The 23,540-nt window shown below is 38.8% G+C and overlaps 1 protein-coding gene across 1 annotated transcript in view; it reads left to right on the forward strand.

Moving 5' to 3' along the window:
- The window catches only part of adgrl3.1 (adhesion G protein-coupled receptor L3.1), a 167,142-nt gene that overhangs the window by 32,237 nt on the left and 111,365 nt on the right, over positions 1-23,540 (forward strand). Inside the window, exons 3-4 of the mRNA XM_055158568.1 lie at positions 12,043-12,208; positions 22,443-22,656. Coding sequence (XP_055014543.1) covers positions 12,049-12,208; positions 22,443-22,656 — 374 coding nt within the window. The 5' untranslated portion in view covers positions 12,043-12,048. The remainder of the gene's footprint in view (positions 1-12,042; positions 12,209-22,442; positions 22,657-23,540) is intronic.

Genomic DNA, 23,540 nt, shown 5'->3' on the forward strand with positions numbered 1-23,540 from the left:
AAGATAAATGCCCTGGGTTATTAAGTCTTTTTATTATTCTGCTCGTCTCACACCACACTGCCACTCTCTCCTCTCTCTCTCTCTCTCTCTCTCCTTCCCTGACCTCATCCTTGTATCCTCCACTTTTATGTCTCCCTCTGCACTTTTTTCTCTCCTCGCTCACCAATCTTGTCTCATGGGGCGGTCGGTGCACACGGACTTGATTAGTCGGGAGCGTTAGCCAGTCCCGTCTCGGTCTAGCCGCCGGGCGTGTACGGGAGGAAGGCGGTGGGGATGAGGTCGGTGGCGGTGGATTTTCAGGGTGGTTCTTTTGGTGCATCAGATTTCTGGGGAGCATCCTCAAAGGCAGCCATGCGAAAACTGCAGCGGCCCGGTCAAAGCTGGCGCTCCCTGTAGACGCAGTTTCCTGACGGGCATTGAATGTGTAACAGGGAGAGAGACCGAGGAAGAAAGGAGGAGAGGGAAGAGAGAGAGAGGGAGAGAGAGGAATGGAGAGAGAGGGATTGAAGGAAGCGGCAGGCGGTAGCACAGCTTTGAACTATTGGGAAGGAAATTCATTGGGAAAGGATGTGTCTTTTTTAAGTAATGCACATTTTTCCCTCATGATGTATTCATAAGGTTTTATAATAGGCAATAAAATGTGACCGGTAATGTCCTCACATGACTTCAGTCTCTCCATTGACATTTTTTGTCATGAATTGACAAATGACAAATTTGAACTTAAAATGATATATGTTAATTTGAATTTCTTTTTAAATATGAAAGGTAATCACATGTTTTTTTTGAATTAATATTTTGACATGATATCCTATTATTGTTATATAATAGCATTTCCAATGGTTACTTACTGTATATACAAGTTCTAACATTTTCCCTTTTTATAAAATAAACATAGTCCGACATACATAATAGACCATATCTGAGTTTCAAGCAGCAATACTGAAAAGTTCAAACATTTTTCGTTACATTAACATTTTGATAAGAGCACAAATTGTATCAGTACATTTCTATTTCTGGTAGAGTTGTCAAAAGTATTGAAAATCTGATATGAATCGATACTAAAACTAGTACTGAAGCTAGATACTAATTTGAAAAGATTTGATACTAAAAAAAGTAACATTCACAGGACAGAAATAATGACTAGTCCACGCCCATGAAACATACCAGAATAACTGAGGGATCACACAGAAAATGTGAAGTTTTAGTGTGGTGACAGCACTGATATCTATTGAGGTTATGTTCTGTGAGAAGAGTTTCTTAGCACAGTTTACAAGTGACATGTTTTTGGTTAACATCACTGTGCCTGTAGCCGTAGAATGCCGCGATAAATGCTACTTTGTATTATCCTTTTTGCTTTGAAAGTATAATGGAGCATTTAAATCAAAACATTTCTCTCCAAAATTCTCTTTATAACACCTCCTCAGAAAGCTTGAAAACTGTTTTTGGCAAGGAATTTACATTTTATGCTCCCCTTGCATAATATAGTGTACAGAACTTTTAGATAAGTATAAAAGTGCTGCTAGCTAGAAGTTATGAAATAAATAAATAATTTAAGAAAAGGTCCATATTGGTGCAAGGATAAAATGATTGCAGTAGTAGCTGCCTAACTAACGTTACTTTGACTGTGGCTCTGGTGGGACTGTCCAAAAAATGGATACCCACATACGATCAAAACCAAAACTAGTTTCCTCACTCGATGCTCATTTGACCAGGTATGTTAGAAGAATGTGAACAGGCAGATGTAGTAGGACCAGATTAAATAAAGTATTCTGTGTTGATAATTACATGATTATATTCAATTGTGATTCTAACATGTGATAATGAGATGAGTGATTTGTTCATTGTGATGTTAAAATATTGATATAGAGCTTTTTCTTTAGTGCAGAAATTTCAGTGTCAAGAGTTATATACTAAAACCACAGTTTTCGCCTGCAGGGACAACCCAGTTTTGTGTTTGTGGTTTGTTTTCTGAAGGGAATAACAAAAATCATCTTACTTCATCAGCTCAAGGCCATCCATCTTTCCGAAGGCCCTTAAATGGAAACTACAATGTCAGAAGCATGTCAGTATGATGTGGGGGTGACCTATACCTCTAAGGCTACAGCACTCTGCTCTACCAGGCTCTCTGGCCACCACAAAGGATTTACTACCAGCCCCCTATGAAATAAATTGCCAGTGAGGCCACGTGTCTGCAGGGCATGATGACAACTGTGCACATTCCTTCAGTGGGACCGATCCCCTTTCCCCCTGGTCCTGTAACCCCCCCATGTCGAGTATTGTGATGGGCACAGGGTGTAGCCGATGGGACGGTCTACTACATCTGTACCAGACAGATTCTGAAGAATAAAGAGGAAACACAATAGAACATGACCAAGTGTCTCTTTGAATGAAGGTTTGCCCATGACACATATGTGACATTTAGCCATTATTAATTGTGATTTTAATGTGCTCTGAGGGCACTATATGTAGCTCCCAAAACAAGCAGAGATGAGCAACAGTAAGCATACATGTTGTTCTCGTTGACATGTTGGGGCATACGGGAGCTGACAGTATGATTTTTATTATTCTGGATGCACGAGAGGGTTGGTCATGGCTAATCAGCTAATCCTGCTCTGCATCACTGCAAGGGCAATTATGAGGGAGGAGCTGCTCTAACATTGGACATGGAGATTTCATAGTAATCAAGTCAGGTGCAATTCACTGACTGTCTCCTGTTGATTTACACTTTGGATGCTGTGTAGTTTTTGCATAAAACAAAAGCACTTACTAAAACCCAAACAACAAAAAATTCTGACATTTAGGCATTTAGGCTGGGAAGGGAATTTAAACCGATGTTGATAATCATGATCTACAATTATTAAACCAAATTTTTCGGATTATCATAAATTCCATAAAATACCAATATTTCTTTAATAATTTCTTGTGATGCAACTGGGGACATTCTGATTTTCTCGCTTAAAGATGCATTATGTAACTTTTAAGAGGGAGGGTCCATAACTTGCTTGTCTTCATAAAGATGTTATGAAGAGATGTTGTCAAGAATGTTCCACAGTAGAGCATTATTAAACATGTGTCCCTTGCATTTCTTTCTTTTTTTCTTTTTTCTGACCATTAATTTGTCTCCATTGTGATTAGCAGGTTTATGTCCATACTGTGGAATAATCATAGCCTGATTCATCAGCCGGTTTCACTTCGTGGAAACTGTCTGACCTCAGATTAGGATTTTTTCACTCGACGGAAGGCGGGTACTTTTCTAATTTAACCAATCGCTGCTATTTGGTCGTGACGTATGTAATGCACCAAATCCCGTAGGAAGAAGGACAGTAACGTCTTTCCCCTTAATAAAATTCACCAAACATTCTCTTTGTTCCAGCTTTAAATCCTCGATCTTGGGAACCGTTGCCAACACAGAATGGATGTCTTCGTCTACATTCATCTCGATCGCTTTGTTTACTGTTGTGTTGTACCACAGAAGGTAACCAGACAGTTGCTTGAGTTTGACGTCATGGCTTCACAGCTCTTTGCTAATTGGCCAGTGCACAGTCTACAGCTTCCGGGATTCTTGCAAACCCTGTAGTGTATTCTGATTCCTGACCTAGTCGCTGGAGAGAAATAAAATTAAGAGGAGACACTAGGTGGCGCCAGCCTGGCTAGAATAATCAGGGCAAAACAACAATATCTCCATGCAGACAAGCTCCAGAAAAGTTACACAGTGCACCTTTAATTTTGGTAGCACCCTAACTATACCATTTTAACAATTTAGTTTTTCTCTGCTTTTACATATGACTCACTCACTTACTAATAGGTTAGAATCATTAAAATCAAATCCGTGTTTATAGAGGCAGTCATGTTGTACACACCTTGAATGGTGGAATACTAATATCTGCAGCTGCTAATCTGCATGTGCTTATTTCTTATGTCCCTCATCACGGGTCAGAGTCCAGACACCCACAGGTTTTTCTCCTGATTAGTCATCTCTTCTGCAGCACAAATTACCTGCATCCGTGTGTGTGGCCACTCTAATCAACATTCCCCAGTCCGTCTACCTGCTCTGATGATAATTTGGCTCGATACCCACCGACCCACTCCCACTCTCTTTCACCCACACAACCTTTCCATCAGACGCGCTGACACATGCACACAGGGAGAGAATTGGTGTGCGGTGCTTAAACCTGGCCTAGTAGCAAGCCAACTGGAGGTAATTTAGCGTAGCTCGGCGGACACATGCCATTTTACTGAACACGTTGCATTGCCCCCTGAGCTGTGTTCTGCTCTACCGTCTCTCCAGCAGAGCAAAGAATGAACAAGAGAAAAGACTGAGGACACAAAGGGAGCACTGGAAACAAGAGCAGGGAATGGTGAGGGGCAAATGGAACAGTACTGTGGAGTCTGAAGCAAATGACATTCTAATAGTATTAAAGGTGTGCTATGTAATTTTTCATTGACAGCTGGTTTTATAGTGTGAAAATACTTAAACAAAAATAGGCACTCTGACTGTGAGAGGGGTTGCTTCTCCACAGATCTGACCTCTAACTCAGTCTGGTTTGGTCTCTATGAAGACACAAAACTGTGAAACATTCCAGACAAAGCAATAACATCTCCGTGGAGAAAAGCATTTGACTCCACCAGAAAATTTACACAATGCACTTTTAATGTTTTATACCTATAACTACAAAGATTTTGAGAGTGACAAAACTGAGATCAAGGTCTGAAAGCACAGATCCTGCAGTTGTGCCCGCCTGTGCTCTGGCCTGTCAAAATAACAAAGTTACAACAAATTGCTACACAGAAATATTGAGATAAACAACAGTATTAAAATTTCTTTATTCCACTGACACAAGAATAACAATGCAAGATAATCCCAATTAACTATATTTCAGTAGGCAATGCAATTAAAAGACATGCGCTGTTGCAAATGAATAGCATAATTAAGCAATAATTACCCAGAGAAGTTACTTTTTCAACCCTCTACAGCTCAAATTTTATTGTATTAGGACAAAGATCTCCCCAGTATTGCAAAAAAATGTATACCCATGATTAATAGTAGTTCCAACGGTCGCTCGGGTGTTTCTGTGTGGAGTTTGCATGTTTCTTTCCGTGTCTGGATGGGTTTCCTCCGGGCGTTCCGGTTCCCCGCATCAACCCAAAACTTGCTACATTGGTCTCCAGGAAGAATAGCTGATAGCTAAGGTCAATTAAATTGAGTTCCAAAATATACTGTTTAGGCTTTCATATATTGAACAATATTATTATTATTAGTAGTAGTAGTATCCTACATGTGCTTGTAAAGCAAGCAAACTACTATCTTGATTATTATTTTTTAAATAAAACTAAATTAAATATGTATATAAATTCACTTATCATTTTTGAGTACAGCTTTTACCAACTTTGAACCTCAGAATGTAACATTTCCATTTGTGTGGCACTTGACTAGATAATTTTTAAAAATATATTTAATTTCTAGATAAATTCATCAAAAGAGTTTTTAAATAAAGCATGCCAATTCTTAGTAACCTCACACAATGCATTTCCCAATGTGCTCACAGATAATGAAACTAATTGATGTTTCTGACGCTCTTCTCTAATAGAAAGTAAACTTCATAACTGTCATTAGCATCACATACAATTTCCCTAACAGACGACAGTGGGATCAGTGGATTGTACTTTCACTGACAAGCACTTCAGATATCTCAAATGAACTCATTATTTTTAATAATGATGAGCATGTTTTCTTTCAGAGCTGTCAGAACTCCAAAAACTTTATTCATTTGCAAATCAAGAGCAGATATGTAAATGCAGTCAAGTGACAATCTAGTCAGTTTTTGTCCCTCTCCTCCCTTTTTAGATTTCTTCTGACAGTTTTTCACCACACATGCACCACTATTTCCACATGGTATTTCTTACTAGACACACAGCATGCACTTCTGAGACCACAACTGTCTAGAGGCTTGGGGGCTAGAGGACTGGTCGCCTAGTGATAAGCCAAAGTCTGTATGTGTGTGTGAGAGTGTGTTGTTGTGTGTGTGTGTGTGTGTGTGTGTGTGACATGGGTTGACAAGGTAGTCTGGTCCGGTCAGCACTCATTAGTGGAGCAGAGAATCCCCGGATGAATGCAGTGACAGGCAAGATTCGTTAGGGGACCGCACACACGCACACCCGCACATGCACACACACACGTACACCAGAAATATGCAGGGTCAGGCTGCCTCTGTGCACAGAACATCAATTAGTTCAGGGATGCATGGTATAGCGTCTATGAGACTTGTAGTGGTTTGTGGTGGCCATGGCAGCAGCTAATGTGGACCCAGCAGGAAAAGCAAGATCGAGGCCATGCAGGAAGAAATATAGGACACCCGCAGACAAAGGCACAGTTTTGAGGCAGTACTGTTTGGGAGATGGGGCTGCAGTAGCTCTGAAATAATGAAGAGAGGATCATGTTGGGCAGAAAGGGGAAACTGGAAGTGATTTCTGCTAGTGGGACTAATAGTAGATGTTCTCATTATAGTACAGTGGTAAAAAAGAAGAATTTCTCCAGCTACAAGCACTTTGTCAAGGCATTTGCCCTACCCCACTTGTTCAGGGGTGAATGTGATGCCCATTGAGCCACAGTGTAATTATATGGGCCTGTCTCATGTTGATAGTTTAAAATTGAGGCATACAGGACGAAGACAGAGTACGTAACCATCTCTGTAAGTACCCCTCTGTGATATATAAAGAAATGCTGATTTTATAGCCACTGCACCAATAGTGGTTCGCAAACTTCACTCACCCAAGAAAATATATGGACTAAAGTACAACCAGATCTAAACCAGGTCTAACTTATGACTACACAGTTGCTATATGAATTTTAAACAAGGATCAACTAGGCCTGTCACAGTAACAAATTTTGAAGTACGAGAATTTTGAAGTAAACTATAGATGATTTAAACCACAAAAACGTAAATCGTAAATGTACAATAATGTTAAACAGTCATCAGCTGCAATAAATAAACAGCACTTTAGTTGTTAGTTTGCAACTGTAGTGAGTCACAGAAGTTGTTAACGCAACCTTTTACATCTTAAATTTTATCAGTCAAAAAAAAACAACAACATGTCTATTTGTTTTGGTCTGATCCAGACTACGTTTATATGATGACAATCTGAACAGAAGACACAAAAGTGTCTTCGTGTCTTCACTTTTTATTCTGCGTTTTTGGGAGGAAATCTTCATGCATGCGTTAAGGCAAAAGGGTCTGGAATTCATGACCACTATGGTCATGAGCTCTGGGTAGTGACCGAAAGGACAAGATCGCGGATACAAGCGTTCGAAATGGGTTTCCTCCGCAGGGTGGCTGGGCGCTCCCTTAGAGATAGGGTGAGGAGCTCAGTCACACGGGAGGAGCTCGGAGTAGAGCTGCTGCTCCTCCACGTCGAGAGGAGCCAGTTGAGGTGGTTCGGGCATCTGTTCCGGATGCCTCCTGGGCGCCTCCCTCTGGAGGTGTTCTGGGCATGTCCCACCGGGAGGAGGCCCCGGTGAAGACCCAGGACACGCTGGAGGGACTATGTCTTTCGGCTGGCCTGGGAATGCCTCGGGGTCCCCCCGGAGGAGCTGGAGGACGTGTCTGGGGTGAAGGAAATCTGGGAGTCCCTGCTTAGGACTGCTGCCCCCGTGACCCGGCCCCGGATAAGCGGACGAAAATGGATGGATGGGTCTGGAATTCAATTTGGTATGCATGCCAGGCGGCTAGGTGGTGATGCTAGATGGTGATGTATGTGATGTAAATGCGTATGCGATGTGAGCAGAGTTGACCAGAGTTCTGCATCTTGGGCAGTGTAGACGGAAACGCTACAGTGGAGCATATTCAACCTTTCCACTCTGGAGGGTGGTTTCAGATTTTGGCATTTTTAAGCCCCAAAAACGCCGTCACGGTCTAACGAAAGACACTTCCGATAAAATATTTAGTTGTTTTTACTTGCATTCTCGTGTAAACAGGCTCCCAGATGATCAGCTGATATTACACTACAGGCTTATAGGTGCTGCTTTTGTACTTCCAAGGTCTAGGGCCCATTATCACATTATGACATTTAAACGCACCTCAATCAAGCCATCACATTTTAGTGGGGCAATTAAATGATGTTTACCCAACCTTATGCCCATGATAAACGATGAATACCAGACCATAAACTTATCACACATGTTTTGGTAATTAACACATCTTTGGCTGTTTGTTCATTACGTATTACCAATCAACACATTAGGATAATGAAAGGAAACTGGTTCTGAGAGGGAAAGCTTGCGGGCTCCGTTCCATCACCATTATGAGCAGTGAACATATTTATAAACCATTTTAGTAGCATATGGGCCAATCTTGCATTATGAAGTTGAGTGGATGGCTGTAGGGCTATCACGCTAACTATTGTCTATGAAGTCACAGCAAGCGTGGTGGTGGTGGCACTGAGAGAGTTAATTAACTGATGCAGGGGGAGCATAAGGGGTGATGGAGGAGCTTTTGAATTATGGAACAGTGGAATGCTGTGACGGGTGGTAGCGTCCGGCCATATGTCAGCGTATGCCTCCTGTGTGGGGCTGGGGGACAGCTGGTCAGATTGCTCATGTTCAACCAAGTTAGAGACCAATCAATCAAAAAAGGGGGCAGCTTGTGGAGTTGTTTAAGCGGGGGAAAGAATTTGAAAAAGAGCTGGAAGTCTTTTGTGATTAGCACCCTGACACCAATAGGGATTTGTCAAGAATGCTTAGCAAGTCGGAAATCACTCTTCATGGATACAGTGGGGACACAGTGCATCTGATGGAGCGTCCTCAATTTAAAATTTAAATATGTTTGTCCAAGGGGAAAAGGCAGTGAGTCAGAACAGGCTGTTTTGATTTATAACGTTTTAACCAACAAGGCCTAAAGTCGTGACTCGTGACTATTGATGGTGTTTTCATAAATATTGTCGAGGTGTGCTGGTACCATAGACTGTATATATGGATGGACATAGCTAAACTGCTAGAGGCCCTATTCCAGATACATAGGAAGTGAGCATGAGCACTAGGGTTGGGCAGTAATACGGTATTACGGTATCCCACGGTATCAAAAAGTAGCAATGGTATCAGGTTCATTACCATCATTAAAAAAAGCTGCACCGCATAAGGACCTAATATAACATTATAATGTATTGATACCTAAATTTGTTTATCGTAATTTAATGATATCACGATTTAAAACTAATAGTATCTATAATGTTTCTTTTAACTGCGTGGGGAGATGACGTTCGATTAGGTTCGTTCTGTTGTCACGTGACAGCTCATGAAGGAGACCAAGACAAGGTGGCAAGTCCGGCTGCAAGCAAGTTGGTCCCAAAACAAATAGTACTACTAGCCGCATTTTGGCTTTATGTTTTACAGAAATAAAACATAAAACCAAATGGCTCATTTGCATAAACTATAAAGAGCTGACAAAAACAGCTCTTTACTTGTGCGCTGATGCACTCAGCTTTTGTCGGACAAAAGAACACGACTCAGTGGATTTTATGTGTTCTTTCTGCGACAGAGGATGTGCGGCTGGCTCCATTGACTCTGGCTCCAGTTTACTACATTGAAACATTGTCACCATTTTCTCTGTAACTACTACACATGAACCAGGTGTTTTTATTTCACTATTTTGTCTGTGAGTAAATTCCTGTTCCTAATATGGAACTCCAAATTCTCTCTTATAACTGCAACAACTACAACTACAATCCGTGAGCTTCATTTGACTGGAGCCAAACACTATGGGTGACATCCACCTTAGTTCCCTTGTTTATACAGTCTCTGGATGGTACTCAATGCCAGTAGCTGATAGCGCTGGTTATCATAAGGTTACGTCTGATGGTAGTATTTCTATGCACTTTTCTGATGTTATATTGCACTTCAACTCGATTTCACTTTTTTAAAATACACTTTCATACTTAATTTGTGGAAAGAGCAGAGACAATAAGAGCCAGTAAAACTTTGACTGGTTCATGTCTCTGTTGTTAGACGCTTGTGATGGATTCATATTCGGCTGGGTACATGCGCCGCTGGGTATGACTGTCTGGATGTCAGCAGTGCTTGGTTCTTTCTAACTCACCCGGATGTATTTATTAAACATGCAACTGTAGTGATTACATAAGCCCACTGTCGCTTCCATTGCATGCATAAACACTCACATTTCTTATGAGAGAACAGCTAAAAATACCAGAGTGCACCAATGCATTTGCCTTTGAAAATAGCTGCTTTTGTCAGAGTCTCTGCCGGGCCAAAGTGATATGGTCACACTGATCAATAGTCTCTGTTACACATGATATATTTCCCATGGCTCTGGCTGTCTGCTTTACTCCATCTGTCTGTGTCTGTGCAGCCCAATCCACACACACATACGCTCACACACACACACAAGTGACAAGCCTGTTTATCAGACACAGCTCCACGTCCCCCGAGAGCCAGAGGTGGTTAGGCACAAATAGGGCTGTTGCTACCTCTTGAACTACGCCCATAGAAAAATGTTTGTTTAAATGCTGCTAAACTGATTGCATAATGAATGTGTTTGGATGACCTTGATGTTGACAGAAAGACAGCACTGTAGAATCCCAACAGAATTCATTAAATTTGAATTTCTTAAGTTTACTTGTCCGATGAAAAGCAGCCAGAAAGCTCTTAATGTTGTAATGTGGGTTGTCAAGATATGCCAGGTCCCAATATAACTGTTAGAATTGAAAATTATATATTGCGAGAACTTAAAATTCAATCTGTATTTCAAAACTGTAAATTTTAAGGGCTTTTTTGGCAGTTTATGTCTTTAACTTTGCTAGTTCTCTAGAAGGCAGTGTGAATAAGAGTGAATCAAGCATTTCATTATTGTTTGGTCATGTGTCAGTTAGGGATGCATCAGTACCAATACTGGTATCGAATATCGGCACCAATTTAGTAAAATTATATCATGAAATCTATTCCATGATCTCAGTTCAGTCAGTATCCTGGTTGGACCTTTAATTTGATGTAAAGAGACTATTCACTGACTATTGTAGGCCCAGGATGTCTCATAATGTTCGAACTTTAATTCTTACAAAGCACTTCAGTATTTCTTGCAGGATTAATAGGTTACATAACATAACTGGATCAAACTTGTTTTCAATCCCTACAATGGTATGCACACTGATGGATATTTTACTTGAATCATTTGTGGTTGACTGAGATGCCAGTTTACACTGAATCATTGCAAAAATGTATGTCTTAATTGCTTACTACAGACTGTCCTTGACATGAGACACTAGATCAGATTTGGAATATAAAAACATTTCACACTTCGATGCTTATTAAAAATGTTGTAAATCTTAATGCAATAACATAGGCTCGATATGTTTTTAAGACTGAAACAAATAGAGCAGTGCGTGTTTGTTGATTGTTGGACTAGATGTGTTTAGACTGTAGTAATTTAAACTCTATGGGTAATAATTGTTAAAATAAATAATTTTATTTTAAAGATTCAAGTCCTGCTTATATTTTGAGTAGCTCATAAAATATTGAAATTTGCCCCAGATGCAGTCTAGACACCAGTCGTTAACATGGTGGGTCCAGCTGAAGTATATGATATATGGGTCACGAGACACCTGGCACTAATAGAAAATGCCTATGAGATGGAAGGTGGGGCTTGTTTTGTGTATGACAGCTTTTAAATATTGAAGACTTCAAAATTAGGGCAGCATAATTCATTAGACAAGTTTGATTGGCCAAATGGAATTGTGGGTGTGGCTTTGTTGATCTGATTATAGCTATTCCCGCTCATCATTTTATATATATCCTGTATTTCTGTGCCTCAAATGATTATTGATTCCCATTTCTTTTTATGGCTAAAGGATATACTGTAAGTTGCATTAACATCAGGAAACTAATGTGTGTAGGTATAGCTAAACTCGGTAACAGACTTGACTGAGAATGCAATGCAAAAATTTGCCGTTTAATTTTACTCCAAGCTATTTCAGCAGCACACTGGTATAAAAATAGAGTGTTAACAAGAAGTCTAATTTTGTGTGTCTCTTTTACAGGTCTGTATGGTGTCAAACGCACTGAGCTGTGAGGCAAACAGCTCACCACAAGAGCGTCTGGGCTCAGCAGGAAGTGCCGCCATATTAACTTCCAGGTCAACTTCGGCCGTCATGTGGGCCAGATGTCTGCTCTTCCTCTGCATCTTGATAGCTCCCATCGCCATAGGTAAGATTTCAAATGGCTCACATGGTTCAAAGTAGTCTAATTATATAACCAGTGATGCAATTTTAGTTAAAACATATCTTCTTATTTTTGCTGCATAATTTGAATTTATTATTACCATTTAAATGTGCGCTCCTTGTTTTTATAATATATAGTCATGTGTGAGCTACTGTGTGTAAATAATTTCCCTTGTGGATCAATAAAGTTTGTCTAAGTCTAGTCAGCGTACATAGGCCTGCCACGATAATTACCGTATTGGCTTATTGTTCAATATATGAAAGATTAAACAATTATTTTTGGGTTTATCTTGGGTAATTTTTATTTGTACTCGTGAGGAAGTTTTTGTTCTTTTTTGTTTGGGATAATCCTGCTTTTTTGGTTATTGTTTCAGTGGGATAAATTAGTTTCAGTACTATTATCATCTATATTTTCCACAGCAATATATCATACTTGAAAATGTGTTATGGTGACAGGCCTATGCGTTCACAATACTCTAGCTTCTCTATAGTTTAAAATGGAGCTGGAGGGCAGATAAGTTCGATTCAGTTATGTAATTTGCTATTTAGCAGTCAAATGCAGATTTGTCAACCTTGTTTCTGGTTCATATTTCTGTATTTATTGGGCCTATCCACATGAGGCAAAAACTGGCACAATTGTCTCTGTCAACACGAATAGACAAAAGTTTTCACAGTAGCTTCAAAAAGTGGTGCCATTATTCAATCTCATGATCTTGTGATTGTTGTCAGTTAAAAGGACTTTAAACCCTTACATTAATATTTAGTCTGAAAAGTTTGTGGAGTTAATTCCTAGCAGAAAACAATATAATTCAACATTTGTTATATTTGTCATAAGTTTGGACGTTTCATTCAGGGACTTTTACTTCTTCTACAAAATTTCAAGCTAAAATCTTTAGAGTCAATCTTCAGTCAAATAGTAGAGATTGTATTAATGTCTGTAACGCTTTCTGTTTGTTCTCTTGTGACACTACTTTTCATCTGAAATTGTAGAGCGTGGCATTACTTTGACTTTAAATATTTTAGTCCAAGTATTTTATTTTAGAATAGGAAATGCAGAAGTGCTCACCAATGGTCCAAAAAGAAGTACTTAAATGGAACATCACACAACCCCTGGCGTTCTTGTATCAAACATCTGAAAACACCACAAACGTTAACAAACTAAATTCCTGTGGTTAGAGTTAACAATTTGATCTTTGAAAGTTGTACCACTGTTACTCGTATTTCAATTTTACAAGAGTTAAATTAGCAGTGGCAAGTCCTCATAAAAGTACTCTCAAAAATAACCAGAAGTGATGACTATACAGCCTTATTCAGTACACAAACAAGACATAATGCAGACTAGAAAAAAGAAAGGAAACGTGCACTGCCTTTCTCTCTGGCTCATTTGCATATGCTTCATCTTTTTACTATGCACACTTTATATATTTTTTACGCTCTTCTTGTTGGCTTCAAACACGCCCTGAATGTGCACATACGCTCCCAGTAGGGCGTCTGCGCGTTCTTCTTTCTCCCCCTCGCGACGTTTGGCTTTGAAGACTCCTAGAGGGAGCTGTGGCCCACTTGGACTTAATCCTATTAATGGTTGCCGTCAATCATGGAACTTGCACTTCCAGCACACATGATATAACTCAACGTACTCCACATGCGCACACCTATAACTAACACAAGAGGTGATCAGAGGCAAGTACCTAAACACGAACTGGAGCCACACGAGCTACAGTCAGGTATTTGCATCAATGTCAAAAGAGTAAGACGACATATGCAAATTGGAGCTGTTTATACTTAGCAAGGGATTAGCTGAAACAAAGGCAGTGTAGCTGGAGGACACACAAGAAGCAAAATACTCAATCTTCCACCATTGAGCCCATTTATTCCAGGGCTATGTGGATATGAATAAAAGAAAAGTGGGAGAGCATAAATAGTTCATCAAAGACGGATGATTTATTTGTCTTAACCTGGCTGAATAGATGGGATTAGCATGTTAGCATTTTTACAGGCTTTTATAATTCAGTCAATGCGGATCTTAAATGAGCCCAGGCTAAATGCTGGATTTTTTAGGCTAAGTATTAAATCTTTGTTTTATTTATACAGCGCTGTAGGACTCCTCAGAGCTTTGAGGCGATAGGATTTATTGCCTCACTGGCTTCTGACACCTGGTTCACATCATGAGAAAAGTCCTCCCAAAAACTATGAAAATAAGAAAGCATAACGCATGTTCTCTATTTAATACACTCTACTGAATTATACTCACATGAGAAGCACTACGGGACCTCCATGAAGGCTGTGATGTACTGATGACTGGATTAATACTAAAATATAGATATTGGCAAAGTATCAATAGTAGTAAGTATTTACCATGCAAAAAACCTAGTTCTTCCCCCCAAAAATGTGTTTTTAAGAATCATTTATCATTTTGGTTCAACTCAGTTCTATTCATTTTAATATAAAATTAATTGGTTTTGGTACTGGTAGACTGCAGTACTTGCCATAGTTAATTACTTTAACCAGAGCAGAAATCACTGGTTTGGCTCATCAGTGCGATCTTGCAATGGTTCAGGTCTAAATGCTGTGTCCATGTCCTGAAGACCTCATAACTCAATATAGTATTTTCCAACTAAAAATACATTTGTTTTGTTCATCTGTTCCCGTACAAGCCCCTTGTGGCTATAGATTGTATCTAATATATCGTTCTCACAGCCATATAGGCTGTTATTCCTGAATCCCTCCAGTGTCCTGAATGTGTGTGCATGTTTTTCTTGGCTCATTAGTTTACCTTTCTTCATTTCTTACAACCAGTGCTTGCAAAAAAAAAAACAGAGAGAGAGAAGAAAAAAGATTCTCCTTATTTTATATCAATAGTCACCCAAGCCAAAATTTAAAATGAAGACAGTGACAGCTATGGTGGTTTGCAAAACGGCCAAGGAGAGTAAAGAGATCTGAACAGAGAAGTCTTATCATGTGGGGAAATGGACTTGCAGTCAGGGGAGGTCAAGGACGGGCAGTGATCCAGTCCAAGGCGTTCTGGATAAAAGAAGCCAATAGAGGGGGAGTATAAGCTTAAAGGACCAAGACAGAGGCTATATGAGTGACGTAACAGATGAGATTTTTATGGTCCTAATATAGATATGAGCTTAAAGGGCCCATATTAGGCTATTCTCTGATCCATGTTATAATATTCTTTCCTCTTCACAAACAGTTGTGTTTTGTTTCATTCACATGTTTAACACAAAGACCCTACATATTTAAACTGACTTCTTCTCTCAAACAGAAAGCACTCTGTTCCACCTTGTGATGCCATGTGGTAAAACAGGACATGCTCCACTGTGTTTTAAAACCCCATACCTAATCATTTGGATAATTTCAGATGTGGAATCCAATATCTACTGAACTAAAGATAAAAGGAGCTGTTAACTTGAAAACTATCACTATGAAGTCACAAGGTGGAACATTTTGAGCTTCAGATATGCAGACAGACTAATAATAAAGGATTGCTCAAACATGTGTGAAAGAAACAAAACACTACTTTTGAGGAGATAACAACATTATAATATGGCTTAAAGCTCACAAGAGTCAATTTTGTGTAATGTAGAACCTAATAGTGGTTAGCAGGAGTCATAATTGATTTCAAATGGTAGCTGATTTGAATGGTAGTTAAAAAACTGTGTAAAAATTCTAAGTACCCTAAAATTTGTAAATTTATGTAATGTCGAGAAGATGTAAGGATATATTTAGGTGGTTAATATTAGAAGTTATCAGAACTTTGAAATTTAAGTAAAGTTTCAGAGTTTCTCTTTCTCAGACTTTCTACATACTTTCTTCAGACTATAGGTTAAAAATTCAAAGGTAAACAGTATGCTACTTTCTTTTTGCCTTGTTCATTTAACAAATATGCTAGGTTTCCACAGTGGCCAAAATATGTATCTAAAATTTTCATTCGGCAAAACAAAAGCCTCAAAAGCATCAATGGTCGGAGAACAGAGCCCTGTGGTGCACCTCTGCTGAGAATTCTTTCACTTGTGATTAGGCACTTGTGTGCTGTGGGAGTCTAAAGTGAAAAGTTCTGAGTGTTTAAAAAATACTTTTCTTCGGTTTATGGGTAAAAACTTTCTTTTTGAGGATAATGGAAGATAAGAGATGAGATTTAGCAATGATTTAGAGAGAGGGGTCTCCTAGGTCTCATACAAAAAGCATAGCTATTGTATTTCTGTAAGCTCAGAAATAAAATAATTTGAAAGGTTTATATTAGCTGCATTTGTTGCACATATTTTTTTTCCATATTAGTTTGTGAATTGTTTATTTGCACAAGGAATAATTTCATCGTTTTCTGTGACATCTTAATCACAAATTAATATTTGTGTGTATCTTTTTGCACCTCAACTCGAGTTGAAAAGTCTAAAGTAGTCTATACAATTTCACAGTATGAATTATAACTTTTTTTTCTTTTAAAGATCATTAAATACAATTTTTGTCTTCTCGTTTGCCATCGCCCATCAGTGACACCCCAAACATTTTGGCAGTTCAAGTGAGAGATCACCTTTTAAATCTCTCCTCTTCCTCTCTCTCCAGCGTCTTCTCTGCTTCTCTCCATCTATCCACCTCTTTCGCCACTCTCTTGTTCTTGGCCCAAATGTAAAAATCAATATCCTTTTGTTTCAGCCCCCCGAGGCAAAGAGAGAGTCTGAATAAGACTGTCTGTACTGTCTGGAACAGCCAAGTTTCTGTCACCACTTACACAACTAATGACATGCACCGCTCACACAGTGTTATTACATGTGTAAACACTGGGATCATGTGTGACGACAGAGGTGCTGTGTGACAGCTTTGAGAGAGGGATTTGTGCAGAGACGGTTCTCACAAGGTCACGCTTCTCCCCTTTATATTTTATAAGGTTTTTGTCAGCATTAGATATTTTTAGGCACTTGGCTCTATTTAAAAAATTATGTAGTGGTCATAGAAATCAACAGCAGTTACATTTATTTTGTTTGCAATAGCAAAAAAAAAAAAAAAGGACTCATATATTTTATTTTTTCCACAACATCAGGATGAATGATGAATGACATCTTGACATTAGGCTTTATTTACAGTGTATTTCTTCTTTTAAATTATGTATTTGAGGATATACATATGTACAGCACAAGCCGTCAGTTTGACTTGGACTGTGTGTGACTTTCTCTGTTAGTATACAATTTGCAAATAGTGACTAAATAAATAAAGCAAAGCTATTCCACAGCAAAGTGTTAAGATTAGATTGTATGAGCCATGGGGTCTGCTCCAACTGAAGCTTCTGGGAACATTTTGTACATTTCTTACACTTAAATATTAAAGTAAAACTAACAACATCATAACTTTATGCAAGCGTTATACAACAAAGCTCTTCTTTAAACTGAGCCTGTATTACCATGCATCCTTTATACGTGGCCATGTGAGCATAGCTGTCAGACATCTGATCTTATAGCCAGTCTAGACAGATGTCTCACAATAAATGGTATGTATTGATCTGCACACGCTTCAATTAACTCTCTGTTTGAAATTGACATTCGTGTTCACCAAGTCAGACTTGATGCAGCCCATGGAAACCAATCATAATAGCACTTCTCTGACCCATTGCCCCCAGCACTCTCTTACACGCACAAAACACACGGAGACACCCAAATCCACCTTCTCAAAGAGGACCCTGGGTGTAATTATAGCCTGTGGTCATTTAAAAGTGTGTGTGTTTGTTCGTTTTCAGTAAATGTCACTTATATACCAGTCTTATCTCTGAGCTAGTGCTTGCCATTATCAATGTGACGCCCAAGGGTGCAAAGATTTGTCCACCCTGGTTGGTACATGCCAGCACCCTAAGCCATTTGAATGTGTGTGTGTGTGAGTGTGTGTGTGTGTGTGTGTGTGTGTGTGTGTGTGTGTGTGTGTGTGTGTGTGTGTGTGTGTGTGTGTGTGTGTGTGAAGGACAGCGTTAGAGCAGAGAGCCCAGAGTGTCACCGAGCTCATTCAGATTCTCCGCTGCATCCGTGTAACCATGACGCTCCTCCAGCCAATGAGTTGGCCCGGAGGAGGGAGGGATGGGGTTGCCATGGTTACACAGACAGGGGGAACAGGAGAGGTTGTTTTTTCTGCCTCTCCTTTGCAGGTTTGTGTTGTAAGGTATGTGTTTGAAGTGTGCGCCTGGTATCCAGGGACTCTGTGCTGTTAACTTGCATAGGTGCATAGAAACGTCTTGGAAGCACTAATAATAAACATGCTGTAATTAGGTTTCATGAACTGAGCTGATGATTGTAGTGTGCTTAGGATTTATTCAACTCAAGCAGAAACAAAAGTCCAAGGATATTAAAGTCTGACTATGACTATTAACACAAGCTTAAATGGCCCATATTACGCTCTTTTCTGATGTTATAATGTTGTTTCCTCATCACAAACATACATAGAGTTGTGTTCTGTTTCATTCACACGTTTAACACACAAAAACCCTAGGAGTTTCAAAACAAACAAAACACATTCCATTCCACCTTGTGATGTCATGTGGTAATACAGGAAGTGCTCCGCTATGTTTTTAAACTCCATACATCTTTACTAGAATCATTTGATTAATTTCAGCCCTGGAATTACCAGTCTCTACCGAACAAAAGGTAAGGAGCTATTCACTTGAAAACTACCAGTTGACATGACATCCCATGGTGGAACAGAGCATTTTGAGCTTTGGAGATGTAGACAGACTAATAATAGAGGATTACTCAAATTTGTGTGAATAAAACAAAACACAACCCCGGGTGTGCTTTTGATGAAGTAACAACATTATAACATGGCTTAAAAGCTCTCAAGAGTCAATTTTGCGTAATATAGGGCCTTTAAGACAAGCTTAAATGAGATCTAAATCATTAACTAAATCTTGATGAAAGCATCTTTGATTCTGCTAAACCCCTATGATGATGATATGATACATGATTTCTGTCTCTATTATATTTACCTAGATATGTATATAGACAGTATTGTGAAATCACTGCACTAAATCACATTTTAGTCTTCATAGCTAAGAGTGACAGACTCAAGCAGAACAAATAAGCAGTCAGCTGATCTCTTCTCTGTCAGGGGAAGATCGCATGAGCTCACAGGGGGCCGCACTCAGGGGCACAAGAGAACTACAGGCACAACAAGCAAAATCCCAGGGACAAAGCTGCACCACACCTCACACTCACCATGGGCTAGTCTGAGCATACACTGTAAACATGGGCAGGAATATGAATCATGGGTTAGTGAATGATAAGTAATGGGCCATTTATAAACAGTCAACTTATGTATTATGAATGTTACTTCAGTGTAAACCATTCAGCGATGGAGGCAGTACTCAATTTTGTTACTTAAGTAAGAGTATAGTAGCCAGGCTAGCACCACCTAGTGCCTCCGCTCAATTTCATTTCTCTCCAGCGACTATGTCAAGAATCGGAATACGCTAGACGGTTTGCAAGAAACCTGGAAGTTGTAGACCGTGCACCGGCCAATCAATGAGAAGCTGTGAAGCCACGAGTGAATCTCTTTTGTGAAACAGCACAACAGTAAACAAAGCGGTCGAGATGGATGTAGATGAAGCCATACATTCTGTGTTGGCAACGATTCCCGAGATCGAGGATTTAAAGCCGGAAAGTGAAACCAGCTGATGAATCAGGCTAAGAGTACAGAGACCGAAGCAAAAAAAAAAACTCAAGTAAAAGTGAAAGTATAACATGAAAAGATCTAATTAAGTAAAACTATTAAAGAACCTGTTTAAAAATGTACTTAAAGAGTAAAAAGTACAAGTATTTTGTGCAAATTCTGAGATCTAATAAAGCTTAAAGATTTCATTTTTTATTTGAGTTTTTTTTTTTTCTGAGCTGTTTGTATTTGTATATTTTTGTTTGCTGAAATTTCAAACGTGTTCAAAATAAACCCTCTCAGCAGGGAGCTGTCAAACAATAATGAAAAATACTTTCACTTTTCAGTCTAGTTTAAAATGTAGTAATGTAGAAATTACAGATATTTGCTCTCAAATGTAGTGAAGTAAAAGTAAAAAGTAGCCAGTAAACTACAGATACCTAAAATTTGTAGTTAAGTACAGTACTACTGTCACGTTGTTAGGTTCCACCAATCAAACCATTACATGTTTAGATACATACAATATACACATTGATAATAATAATGCAGTAGTCTTATAGCACTTTTCCAGACACTCAAAGTCACTTTTGATTTGTGCATTATTCCAATCTTGGCATCCAATCTGCAGCCCACCCATTACTCATATATCATATTTATACTAGGAAAGCTGGGTGAAGTGACTTGCCTAAAGACAAAAACGTTGTAGTAGAGCCACTGCCTTCCCAGTGTGGCACCTGCTATTCCCAGTGGTCTCCCATCCAAGTACTAACCAGGCCAACCGTGCTTAGCTTCTGTAGTCAGACGAGATTGCGCATTGACAAAAAGGTTTAGTACTCATTTGTACTTCCAATTACTCTCCTTCTATTGTATTTGCATGAAAAATAAACCAAATTAATTTGACGACTTTTTGACATTTCTCTAAAACAGGAAATGAGTCATAACCAAAGGGATACTTGTGAACACTTGAAAGCCTTTTGATTTATTCTTTCTTGTCTTGGAGTGTGGTGTTGTTGGAATCTGATGGAACAGCATTTCTTGGCTCTACTCGCCTCATCTGCTGCAGACTTCCTTTGTATGAAGTGCCAGATTTGGAGTGTACAGGGTGCGAAGTCAAGGGCATGTTTTCCATCATCCAGAAAGCCTCATTAAGAATTTTCCTCAAACAAAAATGAAACAGCAGTATAAAGTAAAATATGCCGGGGCAATGTATTTATGTCAAAATTTGATTGAGATTGATTGACATTGCTAGCATTTAGGATAGCATCAAACACACTCAGCCTCAAGATGTCAGTGATACAAATATTGCGGTTCCTATTCTAAAATATTTGAATCTTTGCTGTGCAAGTTTAAAGAAGAACCAAGAAATAAACTGCTAAACAGTCAAGTGCCTATGACAGATTTTTATGATTATGTTTATGATAATTTTGACTTCAGTGAGATTATATCTGTTGCAAATCTCAATGATATTTATACACAAATCAAGAAGCAATTTGTGAAGAAAAGTTGAAAAATATGTTGTAGAGAATTTTAAACACACTGATGACACTAGGGAGAATTCTGTCCAAAAGTTCGGCACGTTTTACTTGCAAGAATGTTTTTCTGAAATAAAAGAAATAAAATAAAAGTGTTGTCTTTATTTGTATTTGTCAGATAGTAGTTTCTTCACACGTTAGAGTAATTTTGCCAGATAACAGTTATGGAAGTCCCTAGTGTGATGTCAAGATTTCCAACCACAAAGTAAAAATTTAAATCTAAAAAATGGCCAAATTGGGCAAACAAGTGTGAAATTCTTTTGCAAAAATTTTTACTGTAATGATCTTAAAGGTGCACAGTGTAACATTTCTGGTGGAGGGTCCACTACCTGTTGATGGAGATGGTACTGCTTTGCCTGGATTCTTTCACAGTTTGAAAATGGTTATTAGAATAGAAACAAAGTAAATGGTCAGATCTACGAATCAAGTCTGCATTTAGTAAGAACTAAGGATGTAACAATAACCGAAATATTGTGTTATCGTATTGTCAAAAGTCTCACAATAATATCGTGGGCTGTCACAGTATATTGAGTAACACAGTAAGTTTTTTTGCTTAGATGCGTGGTTTTGCAAGTAGCAACTGCTTATAAACGTAGGGAACTACATATCCCATAATTCATTTCAGTGCAAACACAAACACAAACACAAAGAAATGTTTTTTACTTGAATTCTTGGGATTATGACGGAAATAATTCCCACCAAAATCTTGTCAAGGTATTTTAAAAGCAGAAACGTAAATATAACCAAACCATATAACCAAAATATTGCAATAAATATCATTCCATGACATGTACATCTTGATAATATCGTACCGAGAGATTTTGATATCATGACTTCCCTTGTAAGAACTCATGTTTTTCAAGGTATTTTTGAGCTATAAAACACCTGTATTTTAATAAATGCAAGTCAGATGACATGAAATCACCACGGAGACAAGCATGTAGCAGACCTTCCACCTTAGAAGTTACACAGTGCGCCTTTAACGTGTGTTTTAATGAAACGAAACACCTGACCTTTCATATGCACTTTAAATAGTAACAAATCCATCGTGTGTGTGTTCAGCCCACAGCCGTGCCCCAATCCCGATGGCGGTGGTGCGGAGGGAGCTTTCGTGTGAGTCGTACAACATCGAGCTGCGCTGCCCGGGCACTGACGTCATCATGATCGAGAGCGCCAACTATGGGCGAACTGACGACAAGATCTGCGACTCGGACCCAGCCCAGATGGAAAACACGCGATGCTACCTGCCTGACGCGTACAAGATCATGTCACTCAGGTAAGACAGAAACCTATAGATGCTATTTGTTCTGTATTTTATTAAAGGGACCATATTACGCTATTTTCTTATCTATGTTTTAATGTTGTTTCCTCAACACAAACACATCTGGAGTTGTGTTTTGTTTCATTCGTACACATCAAACATACAATCCCTGCATATTCAGTTCTTCTCTCAAACAGAAAACACCTTGTGATGTCATGTGGCAATACATTAAGAGCTCCAGTGTGTTTACCAATCTCTACTGAACTAAAGGTTAAAGGTATCTGTTAACTTTCTACATGACATCACAAGGTGGAAGAGAGCATTTTGAGCTAACAACATTAAAACATGGCATCAAGCTTCACAAGAGTACATTTTGCGTAATAGTAATAATAATAGGACCTTTAAGTATTTCCTGTAAACAATTCATTCATACAAACGCTTTCAGATGTGTTATTTGTTATTTTATACATTTTTCTAGTGTACAGTATCTTCTTTAAAACACTATCTTGAAGACATGAATAACATATTTGTAACTTTCTTATGTCCTTTTGTGAATATTTAGAAACCAAGATAGTTGCTGTTTTAGCTAGGAGACTGTCATATGCAGTTTAAATCAGAAGTGGTTTTCTGTTATTTAAACTTATGGGCAATAGTGTTTTTTGGATAGTATCAAGCACAAATAGTAGTTAAATTATCAAAGGATTATGTTTTTTAAAAAGAGTGAACCATCAGGTATGTTATTAAAAATCAAAAATAATAAGTGCATCAGAGGCAGTGAAAGGCTTCGCTTAATGAGCCAGACTTGGTATAAATAATTCATTATTCATCAGCATCCATTTTGAAATGTTTCAGATAAAGTGTTGGACTGACTGAGTGCTCTTCCCTGTTATTCCATTAGG

The sequence above is a fragment of the Boleophthalmus pectinirostris genome, unplaced genomic scaffold, assembly GCF_026225935.1.
Source record: "Boleophthalmus pectinirostris isolate CB_2022bp ecotype Guang Dong unplaced genomic scaffold, ASM2622593v1 HiC_scaffold_22, whole genome shotgun sequence".
Taxonomy (NCBI): Eukaryota; Metazoa; Chordata; class Actinopteri; order Gobiiformes; family Gobiidae; genus Boleophthalmus; species Boleophthalmus pectinirostris.